General features: G+C 45.6%; 1 protein-coding gene across 3 annotated transcripts in view; it reads right to left on the reverse strand.

Annotated features, from left to right (window-relative positions):
• dph1 (diphthamide biosynthesis 1) overlaps positions 1-17,667 on the reverse strand; it is a 104,538-nt gene extending 86,871 nt beyond the window's left edge. For all 3 annotated transcript variants that reach the window (XM_038961241.1, XM_038961240.1, XM_038961239.1), the window contains exons 1-3: positions 17,564-17,667; positions 16,325-16,474; positions 2,634-2,697 (exon numbers count right to left, since the gene is read on the reverse strand). In XM_038961241.1, the coding sequence (XP_038817169.1) occupies positions 2,634-2,697; positions 16,325-16,474; positions 17,564-17,615 (266 nt within the window). In that variant the 5' untranslated portion in view covers positions 17,616-17,667. The remainder of the gene's footprint in view (positions 1-2,633; positions 2,698-16,324; positions 16,475-17,563) is intronic.
• Between the last annotated feature and the right edge of the window lie 409 nt (positions 17,668-18,076).

Here is an 18,076-nt window from a genome sequence, read left to right on the forward strand (position 1 = left end):
GTGCACTATTTAGGGCACTGGTCAAAAGTAGTGCACTATTTAGGGAATAGGGTGCCATTTGGGATGCTACCAGTGTGTAGCTGTATTACAGGGAAGCAGAGGATACAGTGTGAAGTCAGAGCATGCCTATTCAACTGGAGCCATTACAGCAGACCTTTACAAGGTTTACTAAGTTCTTTGTGGGCCTATCAAAGCCTCTTTAAAGAACAGAAGCAGGCCTGCTTGTGGGAGACATTCTAAATGATCAGTGGAAGCGTGGTTCAGTCTCTCTACTTCTCTGTGGGAGAGAGTATGCTTACAGGTGCCTGTGCGGAACAGATAGCCACATATTCTAAGTAGGAGCCAATCCTCTATTGGTAGGCCTGAGTGTGGCTATACAGACTGTATTGTTGAAAATGAGAGCAGTATGTACATTGCTTCTTTTATGAGCACCTCTGTCCCCTTGTGTAGGTGTTCTCTCTGGCTGTATGTGAGCACTGAGCACTGTGCTGAGTCTATGTACTGGAGGAGCCAGTCTCTGCCTACTGCGCACACGTTTGTCTGTGTCTTTGTCCTTGTGTGTGTGCACCTGTGTGCGTGCGTTCCCCCTCACAGTTGATGTGTATTAACTGACTGCATGGGCTATAATTCAGAGCAGCTTGCTCTCATTAGGGCTTATAGCTGTCCATCCCACCCAAGCGCCTTACCCACAGGGCAGCTTAGCCCCTTCATCCCCACACTGATATGGACCTCAGCCCTGGCCACTCCCCAGTCCCCACACCACACACGGACTGCCTGACAACCACAGTGGGTGAGATGGAGCCAGGCTCTTACTAGTCACTAAACATCTACATCTGACAGAACCCTCTGCTGACCCCACAGAACGAGAAGGGTGAGTAGAGTTCAGATACAGCATGGTGACCAGGGACAACTGTCCAACAATCCCTCTGTAGCTAGATCCCCTATTCATGGGTTATGCCCATTCTCTGATGTACTGCCTTCATGTAACACTTGGCCTGATCATTGGAACACAGTGAAATACTGTGACCTGGGAGTCAAATGAGGCTGCTGATTTAGTTATACAGAGAGAAGAGCCACAAACAACAACAACTGGTGACAGAGGAAACTGCTCTCTGTCTGTAGGTTCTGGATGGGTTGAGACATGCAGGAGAGAAGGGGGAGGAAGAGAAGAGGTGAGAGGGAGGTTAGGAAGACAATTATCTGCCGTTAATTGCTCTCATTAGCTGAAATGGACTGAGATGGTCTAAGGTGATGGGGTGTCATTCATTTAGAGGACTCTGGGATTGACAGAGTGTATAAGTGTTGGTTTAAGCCCAGATACGAAAGAGAGGCAGTTCTTCTACTGATAGCAGCGCTGCTGATAAGACATGGCCCCTATCGCCACCACTCTCTCTCTGCCTCGCTCCCTCAATCCCCATTCCCCTCGTAGCCAGAGAGGGGGGGGGGGGGACGACCGTACAGGGAGTGATGGAGAGATTAGACAGAATGAGAAAGGCGTGGCACTAGTGGAGTGATGGAGAGGGGTTAAAAGGAAAGGGGGGGACTGGGTAGAGGAGGAGGAGGAGAGCGGAACGTTGAGGGAAGAGAGAAAGTCAAAGCTTTCAGCACATTGCTGTTCCTGTTTCTCAACGGTCCATAACTGTGGTATGACAGGCATGGCTTCATATGAGGACACCAAGAACTACGTTTCCTGTCTGAAATCTAATATGTGCTCTGACTGAAAACCATGCGGAAGCTTCCCTTCCCTAGCTTGCTATCCTTCACTTCTATCAACTAACCTCATTAGTATTGAACATACTGTTCACCTAGGAAAGGAATCCACTTTGGATGTGGAGTGATGCAGCAATCTTCTTTTAGAGAACCCTTACAGTCGTCCCAGCAGAGAGAGAGGCAGAGAGGGGTGCAATGAGAAGATGAAGGAAACAACACACACAGAGCTGCTCTTTCAACACTTTAAATACATGTTTTAGGTCTACATTAAAGTGGGGGGGATTACTGCTTTTGTTTTGAACAATTTATCAATGTTGCACACACTTGTTAAGGCACGACGTAGGCCAAAGCTCAGTGTATACAAGACAAATGATTAAAACCACTGATGCCGAGGAACTCCAAACTGTGGGAAGGTTTGGACTCCTGCATCAGTTTGTGTGAGTGTGTCTGTGTGATGGAGTGTTTGTGTGCAATAGGGGCCTATGCAGACTGTAACAAGATGTAATTAACAAGAATAATGGCTGTGCTCTCCTCCAACCGTGAATGAGTGAAGTGTTGATAGCCGCTCGGTCCGCGGAGGCAATCGTGTGTAATTTTCTGCTGAGGCACAGATATGAGCTGGCTGCGGCGGGCAGGGAATGATGATAACACTGGCTGGCTTAATGACTAGAGAGTGGCCATGCCGGCTCAACTTCACAGATCAACTTCAACTTCAGCAAGGACGACGACTGCCCACCCACCCACCTTCTAAAACCACCAAAACTTCCACACAACAAAGTCAAGGGGATCTGTTTCAGGGAGAAGCATCCATTTTTTTTTTACCTAACAACAAATGGATAAAATTAGCAGTTTTATTTTTAAATGAGCATGAGTGATACTTGCACTTGCCACTTATTAAACACACCAGTGAGTGGTGTACCTACCTCTCGATGATGTCAGCGATGACACAGGCAAACATCTGCAGGCCCTCCGGTAGCTGCAGGGCCACTGTGAACAGAGAGACAGACAGACAGTCAGTGGTAAGGTTAAGTGAACAACCTAGCTACACACACAGCTGCAGTTGGAGTGACAACCACGTTATTTAATACATCCTAGACAGCATATACATGTATCTCGCTGCTTATGTTACTCCTGCAGAGTGCTTCACTGAGACAGAAGGTAGCTGACATTTCAAGGTAATTCTCTCCCATCCATTGCATTACTGTTGTCGTATCTTACTGAGTGATGCACTACAGGAAATGGAAGTGTATCAGCTCTGCCTTCACACTTCCCTTCTTCTCCTAGCAATCCATTAGTCACCTTTTCTCCACCTGTCTCTCTCAATGACAGCCAATAGCTTCATGAGTCACAGTCACACACACACAAAATATCCCTCTCACCATGCAGACCGCTATGCATGTGGAAACTTGGTGCTTCTTCTCATGCGGCATTAAGAGAGCATGGAGAAATGGATCAAATCGCTGTGAAATGGGAATCAAGCAATCACACAAAGGAAGGATTGGTCCTGCTGCTGATGTGAAGGGCTGAGAGCAGCGGGTGTTTCCGGTAGGAACTTCTCCGAGTGTGACACCAGCTATGACGAATCAATGGGAAATGCTTTCATCAGGAGGTTGACTCACTGCCAGAGTTGAGACGCAAAATATCACACCTCTTTAAATGATGCCAACAACTTTACAGAGACAAAATGCTCAAAAAAAGGCATGCTCTCTCAAAATGAAGTGTCTCACCCAATTTCCTTTTATTGTTGAGAATGTGCATGATTTAGGTTCATCTTGAATGTAAACATTAAATAAACATAATGACGTCTCAGACGTAACACAAATATTGCTGATGTAGAGATCTAGATTATAGGATATGAAGAAACAGCTACTCTTAATCACATCAAGTCCTTGCCTCATCCTTGCGCAAATTGCTTATCCAGAGCTGTTGTCTTGGTAACATACTGATGTCCTCATGTTGGCGTGGTTACATATTGTGCTATGCATACTTATGTAAAGTCCTTAGCATGAATTAACATTTAGCCTTTCTTTACTGAAATGGGAACATATCACAGTGTGATATTTCATACTTGTATACAAGCTGTTCGTCCACTGTACTCTGCTTCACAAATCCCCTTTGATTCGATGTCATTTGCAGTAATTGAAGGAAAACTTTCAATGTATTCCTTCATCAAAGGTAACCCACTCTCCATTCACAGCGCATACTAAGATCAGTGGGGTGGATCGAGCAGACTCATGGAGCTCAGCACAGTGTCTGGAGGGACTGTCTGGAGGGTGTGATTCAATTCACTTTAGATAAAGCAGGAAGAGAGTGTTGACAATGTTTCACTGTCAGACAGACCCTGTCACACATCACCTTGATAAACCATGTGACTACAGTGAATGGACACTTAGACTGCAGTGTTGATAAATATTTCATCAGGCCCATGTTCACATACTGCAGTGTTGATAAATATTTCATCAGGCCCATGTTCACATACTGCAGTGTTGATAAATATTTCATCAGGCCCATGTTCACATACTGCAGTGTTGATAAATATTTCATCAGGCCCATGTTCACATACTGCAGTGTTGATAAATATTTCATCAGGCCCATGTTCACATACTGCAGTGTTGATAAATATTTCATCAGGCCCATGTTCACATACTGCAGTGTTGATAAATATTTCATCAGGCCCATGTTCACATACTGCAGTGTTGATAAATATTTCATCAGGCCCATGTTCACATACTGCAGTGTTGATAAATATTTCATCAGGCCCATGTTCACATACTGCAGTGTTGATAAATATTTCATCAGGCCCATGTTCACATACTGCAGTGTTGATAAATATTTCATCAGGCCCATGTTCACATACTGCAGTGTTGATAAATATTTCATCAGGCCCATGTTCACATACTGCAGTGTTGATAAATATTTCATCAGGCCCATGTTCACATACTGCAGTGTTGATAAATATTTCATCAGGCCCATGTTCACATACTGCAGTGTTGATAAATATTTCATCAGGCCCATGTTCACATACTGCAGTGTTGATAAATATTTCATCAGGCCCATGTTCACATACTGCAGTGTTGATAAATATTTCATCAGGCCCATGTTCACATACTGCAGTGTTGATAAATATTTCATCAGGCCCATGTTCACATACTGCAGTGTTGATAAATATTTCATCAGGCCCATGTTCACATACTGCAGTGGTTTTCTACAGCAACACTGAACAATAAAAGATGGCCTAGGAAAAATAAAAAGCGCACTGAGCGAAAGCGCGGATGTGCCTGACGTGTGATGGATGGAGGAGAGAGGGAAGGAGGAGAGGAGTGTGTCTTTCTGATGAAAGGTTAAGGGGTCACTGTGCACCATGTAGCCAGACAGAGACAGGTCATTACCTGAGTTTACTAACCAAGAAAGGTTTCTAAGTCTCACCACAGCCCTGCCTGACAGAAACCAAGAGCTCTCTCTCCATCTGCTCTCACTGTTAAAGGCACTGCACAAGGGTTTAGAAGCATGTGTGTGTGTGTGTGTGTGTGTGTGTGTGTGTGTGTGTGTAAACATGTGAGCTGAAAAGTCATGAATGTCACAGGAGCATTAACACAAATCGAATGTCAAGAATGCTTGTGTGTTTGTCATTCACCCCCCCACTCACACGGACACACGTACCAACCGGTGCATATGATCTGTGTTTGTCATTCACCCCCCCACTCACACGGACACACGTACCAACCGGTGCATATGATCTGTGTTTGTCATTCACCCCCCCACTCACATGGACACACGTACCAACCGGTGCATATGATCTGTGTTTGTCATTCACCCCCCCACTCACACGGACACACGTACCAACCGGTGCATATGATCTGTGTTTGTCATTCACCCCCCCACTCACACGGACACACGTACCAACCGGTGCATATGATCTGTGTTTGTCATTCACCCCCCCACTCACACGGACACACGTACCAACCGGTGCATATGATCTGTGTTTGTCATTCACCCCCCCACTCACACGGACACACGTACCAACCGGTGCATATGATCTGTGTTTGTCATTCACCCCCCCACTCACACGGACACACGTACCAACCGGTGCATATGATCTGTGTTTGTCATTCACCCCCCCACTCACATGGACACACGTACCAACCGGTGCATATGATCTGTGTTTGTCATTCACCCCCCCACTCACACGGACACACGTACCAACCGGTGCATATGATCTGTGTTTGTCATTCACCCCCCCACTCACACGGACACACGTACCAACCGGTGCATATGATCTGTGTTTGTCATTCACCCCCCCACTCACACGGACACACGTACCAACCGGTGCATATGATCTGTGTTTGTCATTCACCCCCCCACTCACACGGACACACGTACCAACCGGTGCATATGATCTGTGTTTGTCATTCACCCCCCCACTCACACGGACACACGTACCAACCGGTGCATATGATAGTCTGTGTTTGGTTTGAGTGTCAGCCTGTCAGCCAGTGCACGGTCGCTGTCATGTGTCATAAGGAGAAACATCTTGCACGTGCAGAGGGAAATAAAATGACTCTGTACATTTAGCTCGAGAGACACTCTGCACTTGTGGCTGCACTGGCTGGCAGAAAGGGATGTTTCTGTCTGGGAGGTGTCCACAGAGAGTTGGTACAGCAAGGAGTTATAGTTAGTGAATGGAGAAAAAGGTCAGCTGAGGAGCTAAAAAACCCAGCTCTCTTCCAAGTCCCCAGTCCTGTCTAGCTGGGCCCCTCCACTGAGATTTGTACTGTTTCAGATTTGACTTGTGTCTAGAATAGTATTAGCGTTCTATACCAGTGTGGACTGGACGGTGCATCTGTCTGCTCACTTCATTTTGTACTTCTTCAACGTAGTCGTTAGGGTTACACTATACTGTGGGGCACACAGTCTGCACTTAGAGCTGTGCTGCTGCAGAAAACAGTTCAACCTCTGTCTGCAGTTAGTGTCTGGCTGCTCTAATGAAGCTTCTCCCAGACTCTTCACTTTCTAAAACATTCCCAAAAAACATCTGTTGAATTCTGTAGATGTAACATGGAAAGAATTCAGAGGCGTTAAACGAGAAGACCAGAGGGAAATCATGAGTCTCTGCGAGTGCTACTGCTAACCTTTTGATTATTTGCGATGCTGTTGTGTCTCTTCTGAGAGAAACAGTTCTCTGTGTTTGTTTCGCAGCCCTGAGGGAAACATTTTCATGGTTCCTCCAGATAAACAAGGTTGTTTGGTCTCTCTGTTCACTTTGCCCTGCCTCTGTTTCCTGCCTTCCACTTTCACAGGTACAATTCAGTGTGCAAGGATGAACAACTGTCGTGAGAAAGAGACGATTGCAGGCACGGAAATTTAGCACACAGGAAAAACCTAGATGAAAAACAAGGACAACAGAGAGGAATTGAGGTATGATAAAGAATGCGATCAGTTAAACAATGGCTGTATTATTTAACAATAACGGATGTAATATTATAATTTGGTTGCTGTTAATATTTGTCCTATTTCATTGGAAAAGTGTTTTTTTGCATATCCCAACTCCCCCTGAGACAAGCTGAGAGTGGGGTCACGGCTAGGGTCAGCCATTATCAACGGCAACCCTGGATCAATTAGGGTTAAGTGCCTTGCTCAAGAGCACATCGACATATTTTTCACCTTGTTGGCTCAGGGATTCTAGCTAACAACCTTTCGGTTACTGGCCCAACGCTCTAACCAATAGGCTACCTGATGTCCAACATGATGTTGCTCCTGCAAAATGTCCTACAGTGCATTCGGAAAGAAATCAGATCCCTTGACTTTCCGCACATTGTGTTACGTTACAGCATCCCCACAGCATGATGCTGCCACCACCATGCTTCACCGTAGGGATGGTGCCAGGTTTCATCCAGACGTGACGCTTGGCATTCAGGCCAAAGAGTTCAAAATTGGTTTCATCAGACCAGAGAATCTTGTTTCTCATGGTCAGAGCCCTTTGGGTGCCTTTTGGCAAACTCCAAGCGGGCTGTTGTGCATTTTACTGAGGAGTGGCTTCCGTCTGGCCACTCTACCATAAAGGCCTGATTGGTAGAGTGCTGCGGAGATGGTTGTCCTTCAGGAAGGTTCTCTGAGCCTACACAGAGGAACTGTGTCAGAGTGACCATCGGGTTCTTGGTCATCTTCCTGACCAAGGGCCTTCTCCCCTGATTGCTCAGTTTGGCCAGGCAGCCAGCTCTAGGAACAGTCTTGGTGGCTCCAAACTTCTTCAATTTAATAATGATGGAGGCCAATATGTTCTTGGGGACCTTCAATGCTGCAGAAATGTTTTTGTACCTACCCTTCCCTAGATTTGTGCCTCAACACAATCCTAACTCCTTCGACCTCATGGTTTGGTTTTTGCTCTGACATGCACTGTCAACTGTGGGACCTTATATAGACAGGTGTGTTCCTTTCCAAATCATGTCCAATCAATTGAATTTACCAAGTTGTAGAAACATCTCAAGGATGTTCAATGGAATTAGGTTGCACCGGAGCTCAATTTCGAGTCTCATAGCAAAGGGTCTGAATTCTGTTCATTTTCAGACCATGAAAATAGTCTGAAATTATCAAAGTCAAATCTGAAATATCTGACGTTTCTTAGGAGCTATGGTAACTCTCCAGAAACAAAGGTATGCTAACTTAGCTGTTGCTTCTGTCTCTACTCAACAATTGAGGCTAGGCAGTAAAACAATGGTGTTTGCTTGCTTAATTTCATTCCATTCCAACAGGAAGTGAAAAGACCAAAACAAAGAGGCCAATTCAACTGAGAATGAACGAGAGAGGCTGAGTGAAAGGGGTTCAAAGCCCAGGCAGAAACAGATGGACTCAGAGGGAGATGGAGGGAGAGAGAGAGGGGTAGAGTGCAACAGAGTCGATAAGGTGATCTTTGGCCCTGCAAGCCCAGAGAGAGAGAGAAAGCTCTCTAATGAAACCAACACAGAACAGACAGAGGCTGAATCCTAAATGCCACCTATCCCCAATAGTGCCTATAGGGCTCTGATCAGAAGTAGTGCACTGTATAGGGAATAGGGGGCCATTGGGGAGGCAGTCAGAGAGACAGGCAGACAGTCACACCAAAGCTCATCTCACCCCGACCATGGGGACCAGTCATAGACCACCCCATTCTCCCTGCACACCAAACACCTGTTACTTAGCTAGACTGTAAACCCCCTTTACAGTATGCGACACTTGTTGTTGGCTGTCATTTCCATCAACAGGGGATCAGCGTTTTGGCATGGCTCTTCCAGGACCACCCGGGTGGATATTTGACTTCAGATTTTTGGCGTTAAGTGGATTACTCCCACGTGTCTTTAATTAAGTTAGCATGTTTCACACCATACTAATAGATTGAATGCTGCCGTTTTCTTAAATCGCTCCCTCTTTCCCCCTTCCCCTCCATTCTAGCACTCTATGTGTGATTGTCAGATGGGAATGCCATCACTGTGACCTGTGTTTGTGAGTGCAGTGGGAATGCAGGGACTCAGAGTGAGAGGGAGTAACTCACAAGCTGCAGTGGTGAAAGTGGGGTCCCTCACCCCATATCACAACCCAATAACCCCCTCTCATCACCATCACAACCCAATAACCCCCTCTCATCACCATCACAACCCAATAACCCCCGCTCATCACCATCACAACCCAATAACCCCCGCTCATCACCATCACAACCCAATAACCCCCGCTCATCACCATCACAACCCAATAACCCCCGCTCATCACCATCACAACCCAATAACCCCCGCTCATCACCATCACAACCTAATAACCCCCTCTCATCAACATCACAACCCCCTCTCATCAACATCACAACCCAATAACCCCCTCTCATCAACATCACAACCCCCTCTCATCAACATCACAACCCAATAACCCCCTCTCATCACCATCACAACCCCCTCATCACCATCACAACCCAATAACCCCCTCTCATCAACATCACAACCCCCTCTCATCACCATCACAACCCAATAACCCCCTCTCATCAACAACACAACCCCCTCTCATCACCATCACAACCCAATAACCCCCTCTCATCAACATCACAACCCCCTCATCACCATCACAACCCAATAACCCCCTCTCATCAACATCACAACCCAATAACCCCTCATCAACATCGCAACCCAATAACACCTCATCACCATCACAACCCAATAACCCCTCATCACCATCACAACCCAATAACCCCTCAACATCACAACCCAATAACCCCTCATCCCTCAACATCACAACCCAATAACCCCCGCTCATCACCATCACAACCTAATAACCCCCTCTCATCAACATCACAACCCCCTCTCATCAACATCACAACCCAATAACCCCCTCTCATCAACATCACAACCCCCTCTCATCAACATCACAACCCAATAACCCCCTCTCATCACCATCACAACCCCCTCATCACCATCACAACCCAATAACCCCCTCTCATCAACATCACAACCCCCTCTCATCACCATCACAACCCAATAACCCCCTCTCATCAACAACACAACCCCCTCTCATCACCATCACAACCCAATAACCCCCTCTCATCAACATCACAACCCCCTCATCACCATCACAACCCAATAACCCCCTCTCATCAACATCACAACCCAATAACCCCTCATCAACATCGCAACCCAATAACCCCTCATCAACATCGCAACCCAATAACACCTCATCACCATCACAACCCAATAACCCCTCATCACCATCACAACCCAATAACCCCTCAACATCACAACCCAATAACCCCTCATCCCTCAACATCACAACCCAATAACCCTTCATCCCTCAACATCACAACCCAATAACCCCCTCTCATCAACATCACAACCCAATAACCCCCTCTCATCAACATCACAACCCAATAACCCCCTCTCATCAACATCACAACCCAATAACCCCCTCTCATCAACATCACAACCCAATAACCCCTCAACATCACAACCCAATAACCCCTCAACACCATCACAACCCAATAACCCCTCAACATCACAACCCAATAACCCCTCATCCCTCAACATCACAACCCAATAACCCTTCATCAACATCACAACCCAATAACCCCTCATCAACATCACAACCCAATAACCCCTCATCAACATCACAACCCAATAACCCCTCATCAACATCACAACCCAATAACCCCTCATCAACATCACAACCCAATAACCCCTCAATAACCCCTCGTCACCATCACAACCCAATAACCCCTCATCACCATCACAACCCAATAACCCCTCGTCAACATCACAACCCAATAACCCCTCGTCACCATCACAACCCAATAACCCCTCGTCACCATCACAACCCAATAACCCCTCGTCACCGTCACAACCCAATAACACCTCGTCACCGTCACAACCCAATAACCCCCGCTCATCAACATCACAACCCAATAACCCCCGCTCATCAACATCACAACCCAATAACCCCCGCTCATCAACATCACAACCCAATAACCCTTCATCAACATCACAACCCAATAACCCTTCATCAACATCACAACCCAATAACCCTTCATCAACATCACAACCCAACAACACCTCATCAACATCACAACCCAATAACACCTCATCAACATCACAACCCAATAACCCCTCATCACCATCACAACCCAATAACCCTTCATCAATCAACATCACAACCCAATAACCCTTCATCAATCAACATCACAACCCAATAACCCTTCATCAACATCACAACCCAATAACACCTCATCAACATCACAACCCAATAACCCCTCATCAACATCACAACCCAATAACCCCTCATCAACATCACAACCCAATAACACCTCATCCCTCAACATCACAACCCAATAACACCTCATCCCTCAACATCACAACCCAATAACCCTTCATCAACATCACAACCCAATAACACCTCATCAACATCACAACCCAATAACCCCTCATCAACATCACAACCCAATAACCCTTCATCAACATCACAACCCAACAACACCTCATCAACATCACAACCCAATAACACCTCATCAACATCACAACCCAATAACCCCTCATCACCATCACAACCCAATAACCCTTCATCAATCAACATCACAACCCAATAACCCTTCATCAATCAACATCACAACCCAATAACCCTTCATCAACATCACAACCCAATAACACCTCATCAACATCACAACCCAATAACCCCTCATCAACATCACAACCCAATAACCCCTCATCAACATCACAACCCAATAACACCTCATCCCTCAACATCACAACCCAATAACACCTCATCCCTCAACATCACAACCCAATAACCCTTCATCAACATCACAACCCAATAACACCTCATCAACATCACAACCCAATAACCCCTCATCAACATCACAACCCAATAACCCCTCATCAACATCACAACCCAATAACACCTCATCCCTCAACATCACAACCCAATAACACCTCATCCCTCAACATCACAACCCAATAACCCTTCATCAACATCACAACCCAATAACCCTTCATCAACATCACAACCCAATAACCCTTCATCAACATCACAACCCAATAACCCCTCGTCAACATCACAACCCAATAACCCCTCATCAATCAACATCACAACCCAATAACCCTTCATCAATCAACATCACAACCCAATAACCCCCGCTCATCACCATCACAACCCAATAACCCCCGCTCATCAACGTCACAACCCAATAACCCCCGCTCATCACCATCACAACCCAATAACCCCCGCTCATCACCATCACAACCCAATAACCCCCGCTCATCACCATCACAACCCAATAACCCCCGCTCATCACCATCACCATCACAACCCAATAACCCTTCATCAACATCACAACCCAATAACCCTTCATCAACATCACAACACCACCACCCCACCCACATCACAACCCAATAACACCTCATCCCTCAACATCACAACCCAATAACCCCTCATCAACATCACAACCCAATAACCCCCTCTCATCACCATCACAACCCAATAACCCCTCATCACCATCACAACCCAATAACCCCTCATCACCATCACAACCCAATAACCCCTCAACACCACAACCCAATAACCCCTCAACACCATCACAACCCAATAACCCATCAACATCACAACCCAATAACCCCTCATCCCTCAACATCACAACCCAATAACCCTTCATCAACATCACAACCCAATAACCCCTCATCAACATCACAACCCAATAACCCCTCATCAACATCACAACCCAATAACCCCTCATCAACATCACAACCCAATAACCCCTCATCAACATCACAACCCAATAACCCCTCGTCAACATCACAACCCAATAACCCCTCGTCACCATCACAACCCAATAACCCCTCGTCACCATCACAACCCAATAACCCCTCGTCACCGTCACAACCCAATAACACCTCGTCACCGTCACAACCCAATAACCCCTCGTCAACATCACAACCCAATAACCCCTCGTCACCATCACAACCCAATAACCCCTCAATAACCCCTCGTCACCATCACAACCCAATAACCCCTCAATAACCCCTCGTCACCATCACAACCCAATAACCCCTCATCACCATCACAACCCAATAACCCCTCGTCAACATCACAACCCAATAACCCCTCGTCAACATCACAACCCAATAACCCCTCGTCACCATCACAACCCAATAACCCCTCGTCACCATCACAACCCAATAACCCCTCGTCACCGTCACAACCCAATAACACCTCGTCACCGTCACAACCCAATAACCCCCGCTCATCAACATCACAACCCAATAACCCCTCATCAACATCACAACCCAATAACCCTTCATCAACATCACAACCCAATAACCCTTCATCAACATCACAACCCAATAACCCTTCATCAACATCACAACCCAATAACCCTTCATCAACATCACAACCCAACAACACCACCCACATCACAACCCAATAAAACCTCATCCCTCATCACAACCCAATAACCCTTCATCAATCAACATCACAACCCAATAACCCTTCATCAATCAACATCACAACCCAATAACCCTTCATCAACATCACAACCCAATAACACCTCATCAACATCACAACCCAATAACCCCTCATCAACATCACAACCCAATAACACCTCATCCCTCAACATCACAACCCAATAACACCTCATCCCTCAACATCACAACCCAATAACCCTTCATCAACATCACAACCCAATAACCCTTCATCAACATCACAACCCAATAACCCTTCATCAACATCACAACCCAATAACCCCTCGTCAACATCACAACCCAATAACCCCTCGTCAACATCACAACCCAATAACCCCTCATCAATCAACATCACAACCCAATAACCCTTCATCAATCACAACCCAATAACCCCCGCTCATCACCATCACAACCCAATAACCCCCGCTCATCACCATCACAACCCAATAACCCCCGCTCATCACCATCACAACCCAATAACCCCCGCTCATCACCATCACAACCCAATAACCCCCGCTCATCACCATCACAACCCAATAACCCCCGCTCATCACCATCACAACCCAATAACCCCCGCTCATCACCATCACAACCCAATAACCCCCGCTCATCACCATCACAACCCAATAACCCCCGCTCATCACCATCACAACCCAATAACCCCCGCTCATCACCATCACAACCCAATAACCCTTCATCAACATCACAACCCAACACCACCACCCCACCCACATCACAACCCAATAACACCTCATCCATCAACATCACAACCCAATAACCCCTCATCAATCAACATCACAACCCAATAACCCCCGCTCATCACCATCACAACCCAATAACCCCCGCTCATCACCATCACAACCCAATAACCCCCGCTCATCACCATCACAACCCAATAACCCCCGCTCATCACCATCACAACCCAATAACCCCCGCTCATCACCATCACAACCCAATAACCCCCGCTCATCACCATCACAACCCAATAACCCCCGCTCATCACCATCACAACCCAATAACCCCCGCTCATCACCATCACAACCCAATAACCCCCGCTCATCACCATCACAACCCAATAACCCCCGCTCATCACCATCACAACCCAATAACCCCCGCTCATCACCATCACAACCCAATAACCCCCGCTCATCACCATCACAACCCAATAACCCCCGCTCATCACCATCACCATCACAACCCAATAACCCTTCATCAACATCACAACCCAATAACCCTTCATCAACATCACAACCCAATAACCCTTCATCAACATCACAACCCCACCACCCCACCCACATCACAACCCAATAACACCTCATCCCTCAACATCACAACCCAATAACCCCTCATCAACATCACAACCCAATAACCCCTCATCAACATCACAACCCAATAACCCCTCATCAACATCACAACCCAATAACCCCTCATCAACATCACAACCCAATAACCCTTCATCAACATCACAACCCAACACCACCACCCCACCCACATCACAACCCAATAACACCTCATCCCTCAACATCACAACCCAATAACCCCTCATCAACATCACAACCCAATAACCCCTCATCCCTCAACATCACAACCCAATAACCCCTCATCCCTCAACATCACAACCCAATAACCCCTCATCCCTCAACATCACAACCCAATAACCCCTCATCCCTCAACATCACAACCCAATAACCCCTCATCCCTCAACATCACAACCCAATAACCCCTCATCCCTCAACATCACAACCCAATAACCCCTCATCCCTCAACATCACAACCCAATAACCCCTCATCCCTCAACATCACAACCCAATAACCCCTCATCCCTCAACATCACAACCCAATAACCCCTCAACATCACAACCCAATAACCCCTCATCCCTCAACATCACAACCCAATAACCCCTCATCCCTCAACATCACAACCCAATAACCCCTCATCCCTCAACATCACAACCCAATAACCCCTCATCCCTCAACATCACAACCCAATAACCCCTCATCCCTCAACATCACAACCCAATAACACCTCATCAACATCACAACCCAATAACCCCTCAACATCACAACCCAATAACCCCTCATCAACATCACAACCCAATAACCCCTCATCAACATCACAACCCAATAACCCCTCATCAACATCACAACCCAATAACCCCTCATCAACATCACAACCCAATAACCCCTCATCAACATCACAACCCAATAACCCCTCATCAACATCACAACCCAATAACCCCTCATCAACATCACAACCCAATAACACCTCATCACCAATACAACCCAATAACCCCTCATCAACATCACAACCCAATAACACCTCATCCCTCATCAACATCACAACCCAATAACCCCTCATCAACATCACAATCCAATAACACCTCACCCCAACCCAATAACACTTCATCACCATCACAACCAAATAACCCCTCATCAACATCACAACCCAATAACCCCTCATCACCATACAACCCAATAACCCCTCTCATCACCATCACAACCCAATAGCAATACATTAGTCAGGAACTGATAGACACACCTGAATAGTCTTTTCCAGTAAGGTAATAGTGTAAGAAATATATTAACCTAGCCTTATAGAGTATAGTATCCAAGCCTAATAGATAATAGAAATGTAATGAATAGGTCTATTCTGCGCTTACCTCTCTTAGACATGGCCTGTCTCACCCGCCAGACTGTCTTGTGGATCTCAAAGTTGTAATTTGCAGGCAGAGCGCGGATAGCCTCCTGTAACTCTGGGTCTTGCAGGATTTCATCAGGAATTTGATTGGCCACCCGCCGTGGTCCTCGTACTAGGGGAAGAATCAAGTAATTTTACTGTGGGAGATAGTTGACAAATACATACAAGACAGGAGGCTTCAGATCAAATACGGTGTAGGGGCATAGTCTGTTATGATTATTGGTAATACTTTACATTAAGTTGCTCTTATATACGAGTTGTTACATATTGTTTTAGTAATTGCACAATCCCTATTCCTCTTGTATATGCCTCATTACAAAAACCACTCACCTCCATATGCTATTATAATCCAGTCACTATAACAACAAGTTAATACAATGTTGTTGTAGTTTATATTTTATTATAGCATAACTAAGAGCAACCTAATGTTAAGCAGGGTTCCCCAACTAGTGGCACGAGGGCTGAATTTATTTGTTTAAAGTTATTTTTGGGGTGTTTATTTGTTGGTCATAAAAGACTGTAAAAACACCAGCAAATCAGCCGCAAGTTATTTTTATTTTGGAAATCTGTTCCAAAGTAGTAGCGATATACTGTATGTTATTGTATACAAATGTAAGCAAGGTTTTAAATTATTATGTTTTAGTCAAATAATAAATATGTTTGGGCTTCTTATGATCAATTTGCAGTCTACACATAATTTGTAATTATGATCCAGCCCTTGACCATCTGCTCAAGAGAAAATCGGCCTGCGGCTGAATCTAGTTGATGATCCCTGCTGTAAAGGATGCCTCAAGCATTATTGGTTATTTATTTAGGTTTAATACAGTGACCTTGTCTGTCAAGGGTGGCCCCGCCAGACTACCTGGTAGGTAACCTCTTTGCCTAATTGCGCATGGGCAAAAGTGTCTGGTGATTAACTGGCTAAACGTTAGTTCCTGGACCTTAAAGATATTTAAACACGTGTTCTATTATGTTTAATATATTTCAGAAGTTAGCTAGCTAATCACTCTTTCAAACCATTTGAGTCAGCTTTCCTTGTTATTAGCATTAGCTAGTCGCTAGTTCTGCGTCATAATTATCTGCGTCATAATTCCTTATTCATGGTGGCAATGTATAATGTTTTTGTTAAAAGCATGTCCCATACACCACGTACTCGGTTAAGTATTGTGTGATAGCATTAATATAAGAGATTCATACTTACTGGTTCGTTTTTTAGCTGGAACGACTTGCGTTTCGACAGTGGGCGCCGCCATGTTTTCAGGGGAGCCAGAAAGGTGCCAGTAATCAATTGCAGAGTGCCATCGTTGCAGGCGGAACAATCGATGTGAGATAATCGAGCAGTGCATCGCTGTCCGTGTTTTTTTTTATATTACCTTTATTTAACTAGGCAAGTCAGTTAAGATCAAATAATTTTTTTCAATGACGGCCTAGGAACAGTGTTCAGGGGCAGAACGACAGATTTGTACCTTGTGAGCTCGGGGATTCGATTTTGCAACCTTTCGGTTACTAGTCAAACGTAATAACCACTAGGCACCTGCCGGTTCTGAATCTCTATTGACACGAATTGATAGAAAATGTTGCATTTGTTCAGAATGGAATAGAAAATATGTTATTTTTATTTAATTAACAGTAACCTTCATTCTTAGCAACATTATCAACTCAATCTTTTGTATGCATACTGTTATCTTCTCTCGCTCCATCAGAAGTTACAAAT

This window comes from Salvelinus namaycush, chromosome 23 (genome assembly GCF_016432855.1).
Source record: "Salvelinus namaycush isolate Seneca chromosome 23, SaNama_1.0, whole genome shotgun sequence".
Taxonomy (NCBI): Eukaryota; Metazoa; Chordata; class Actinopteri; order Salmoniformes; family Salmonidae; genus Salvelinus; species Salvelinus namaycush.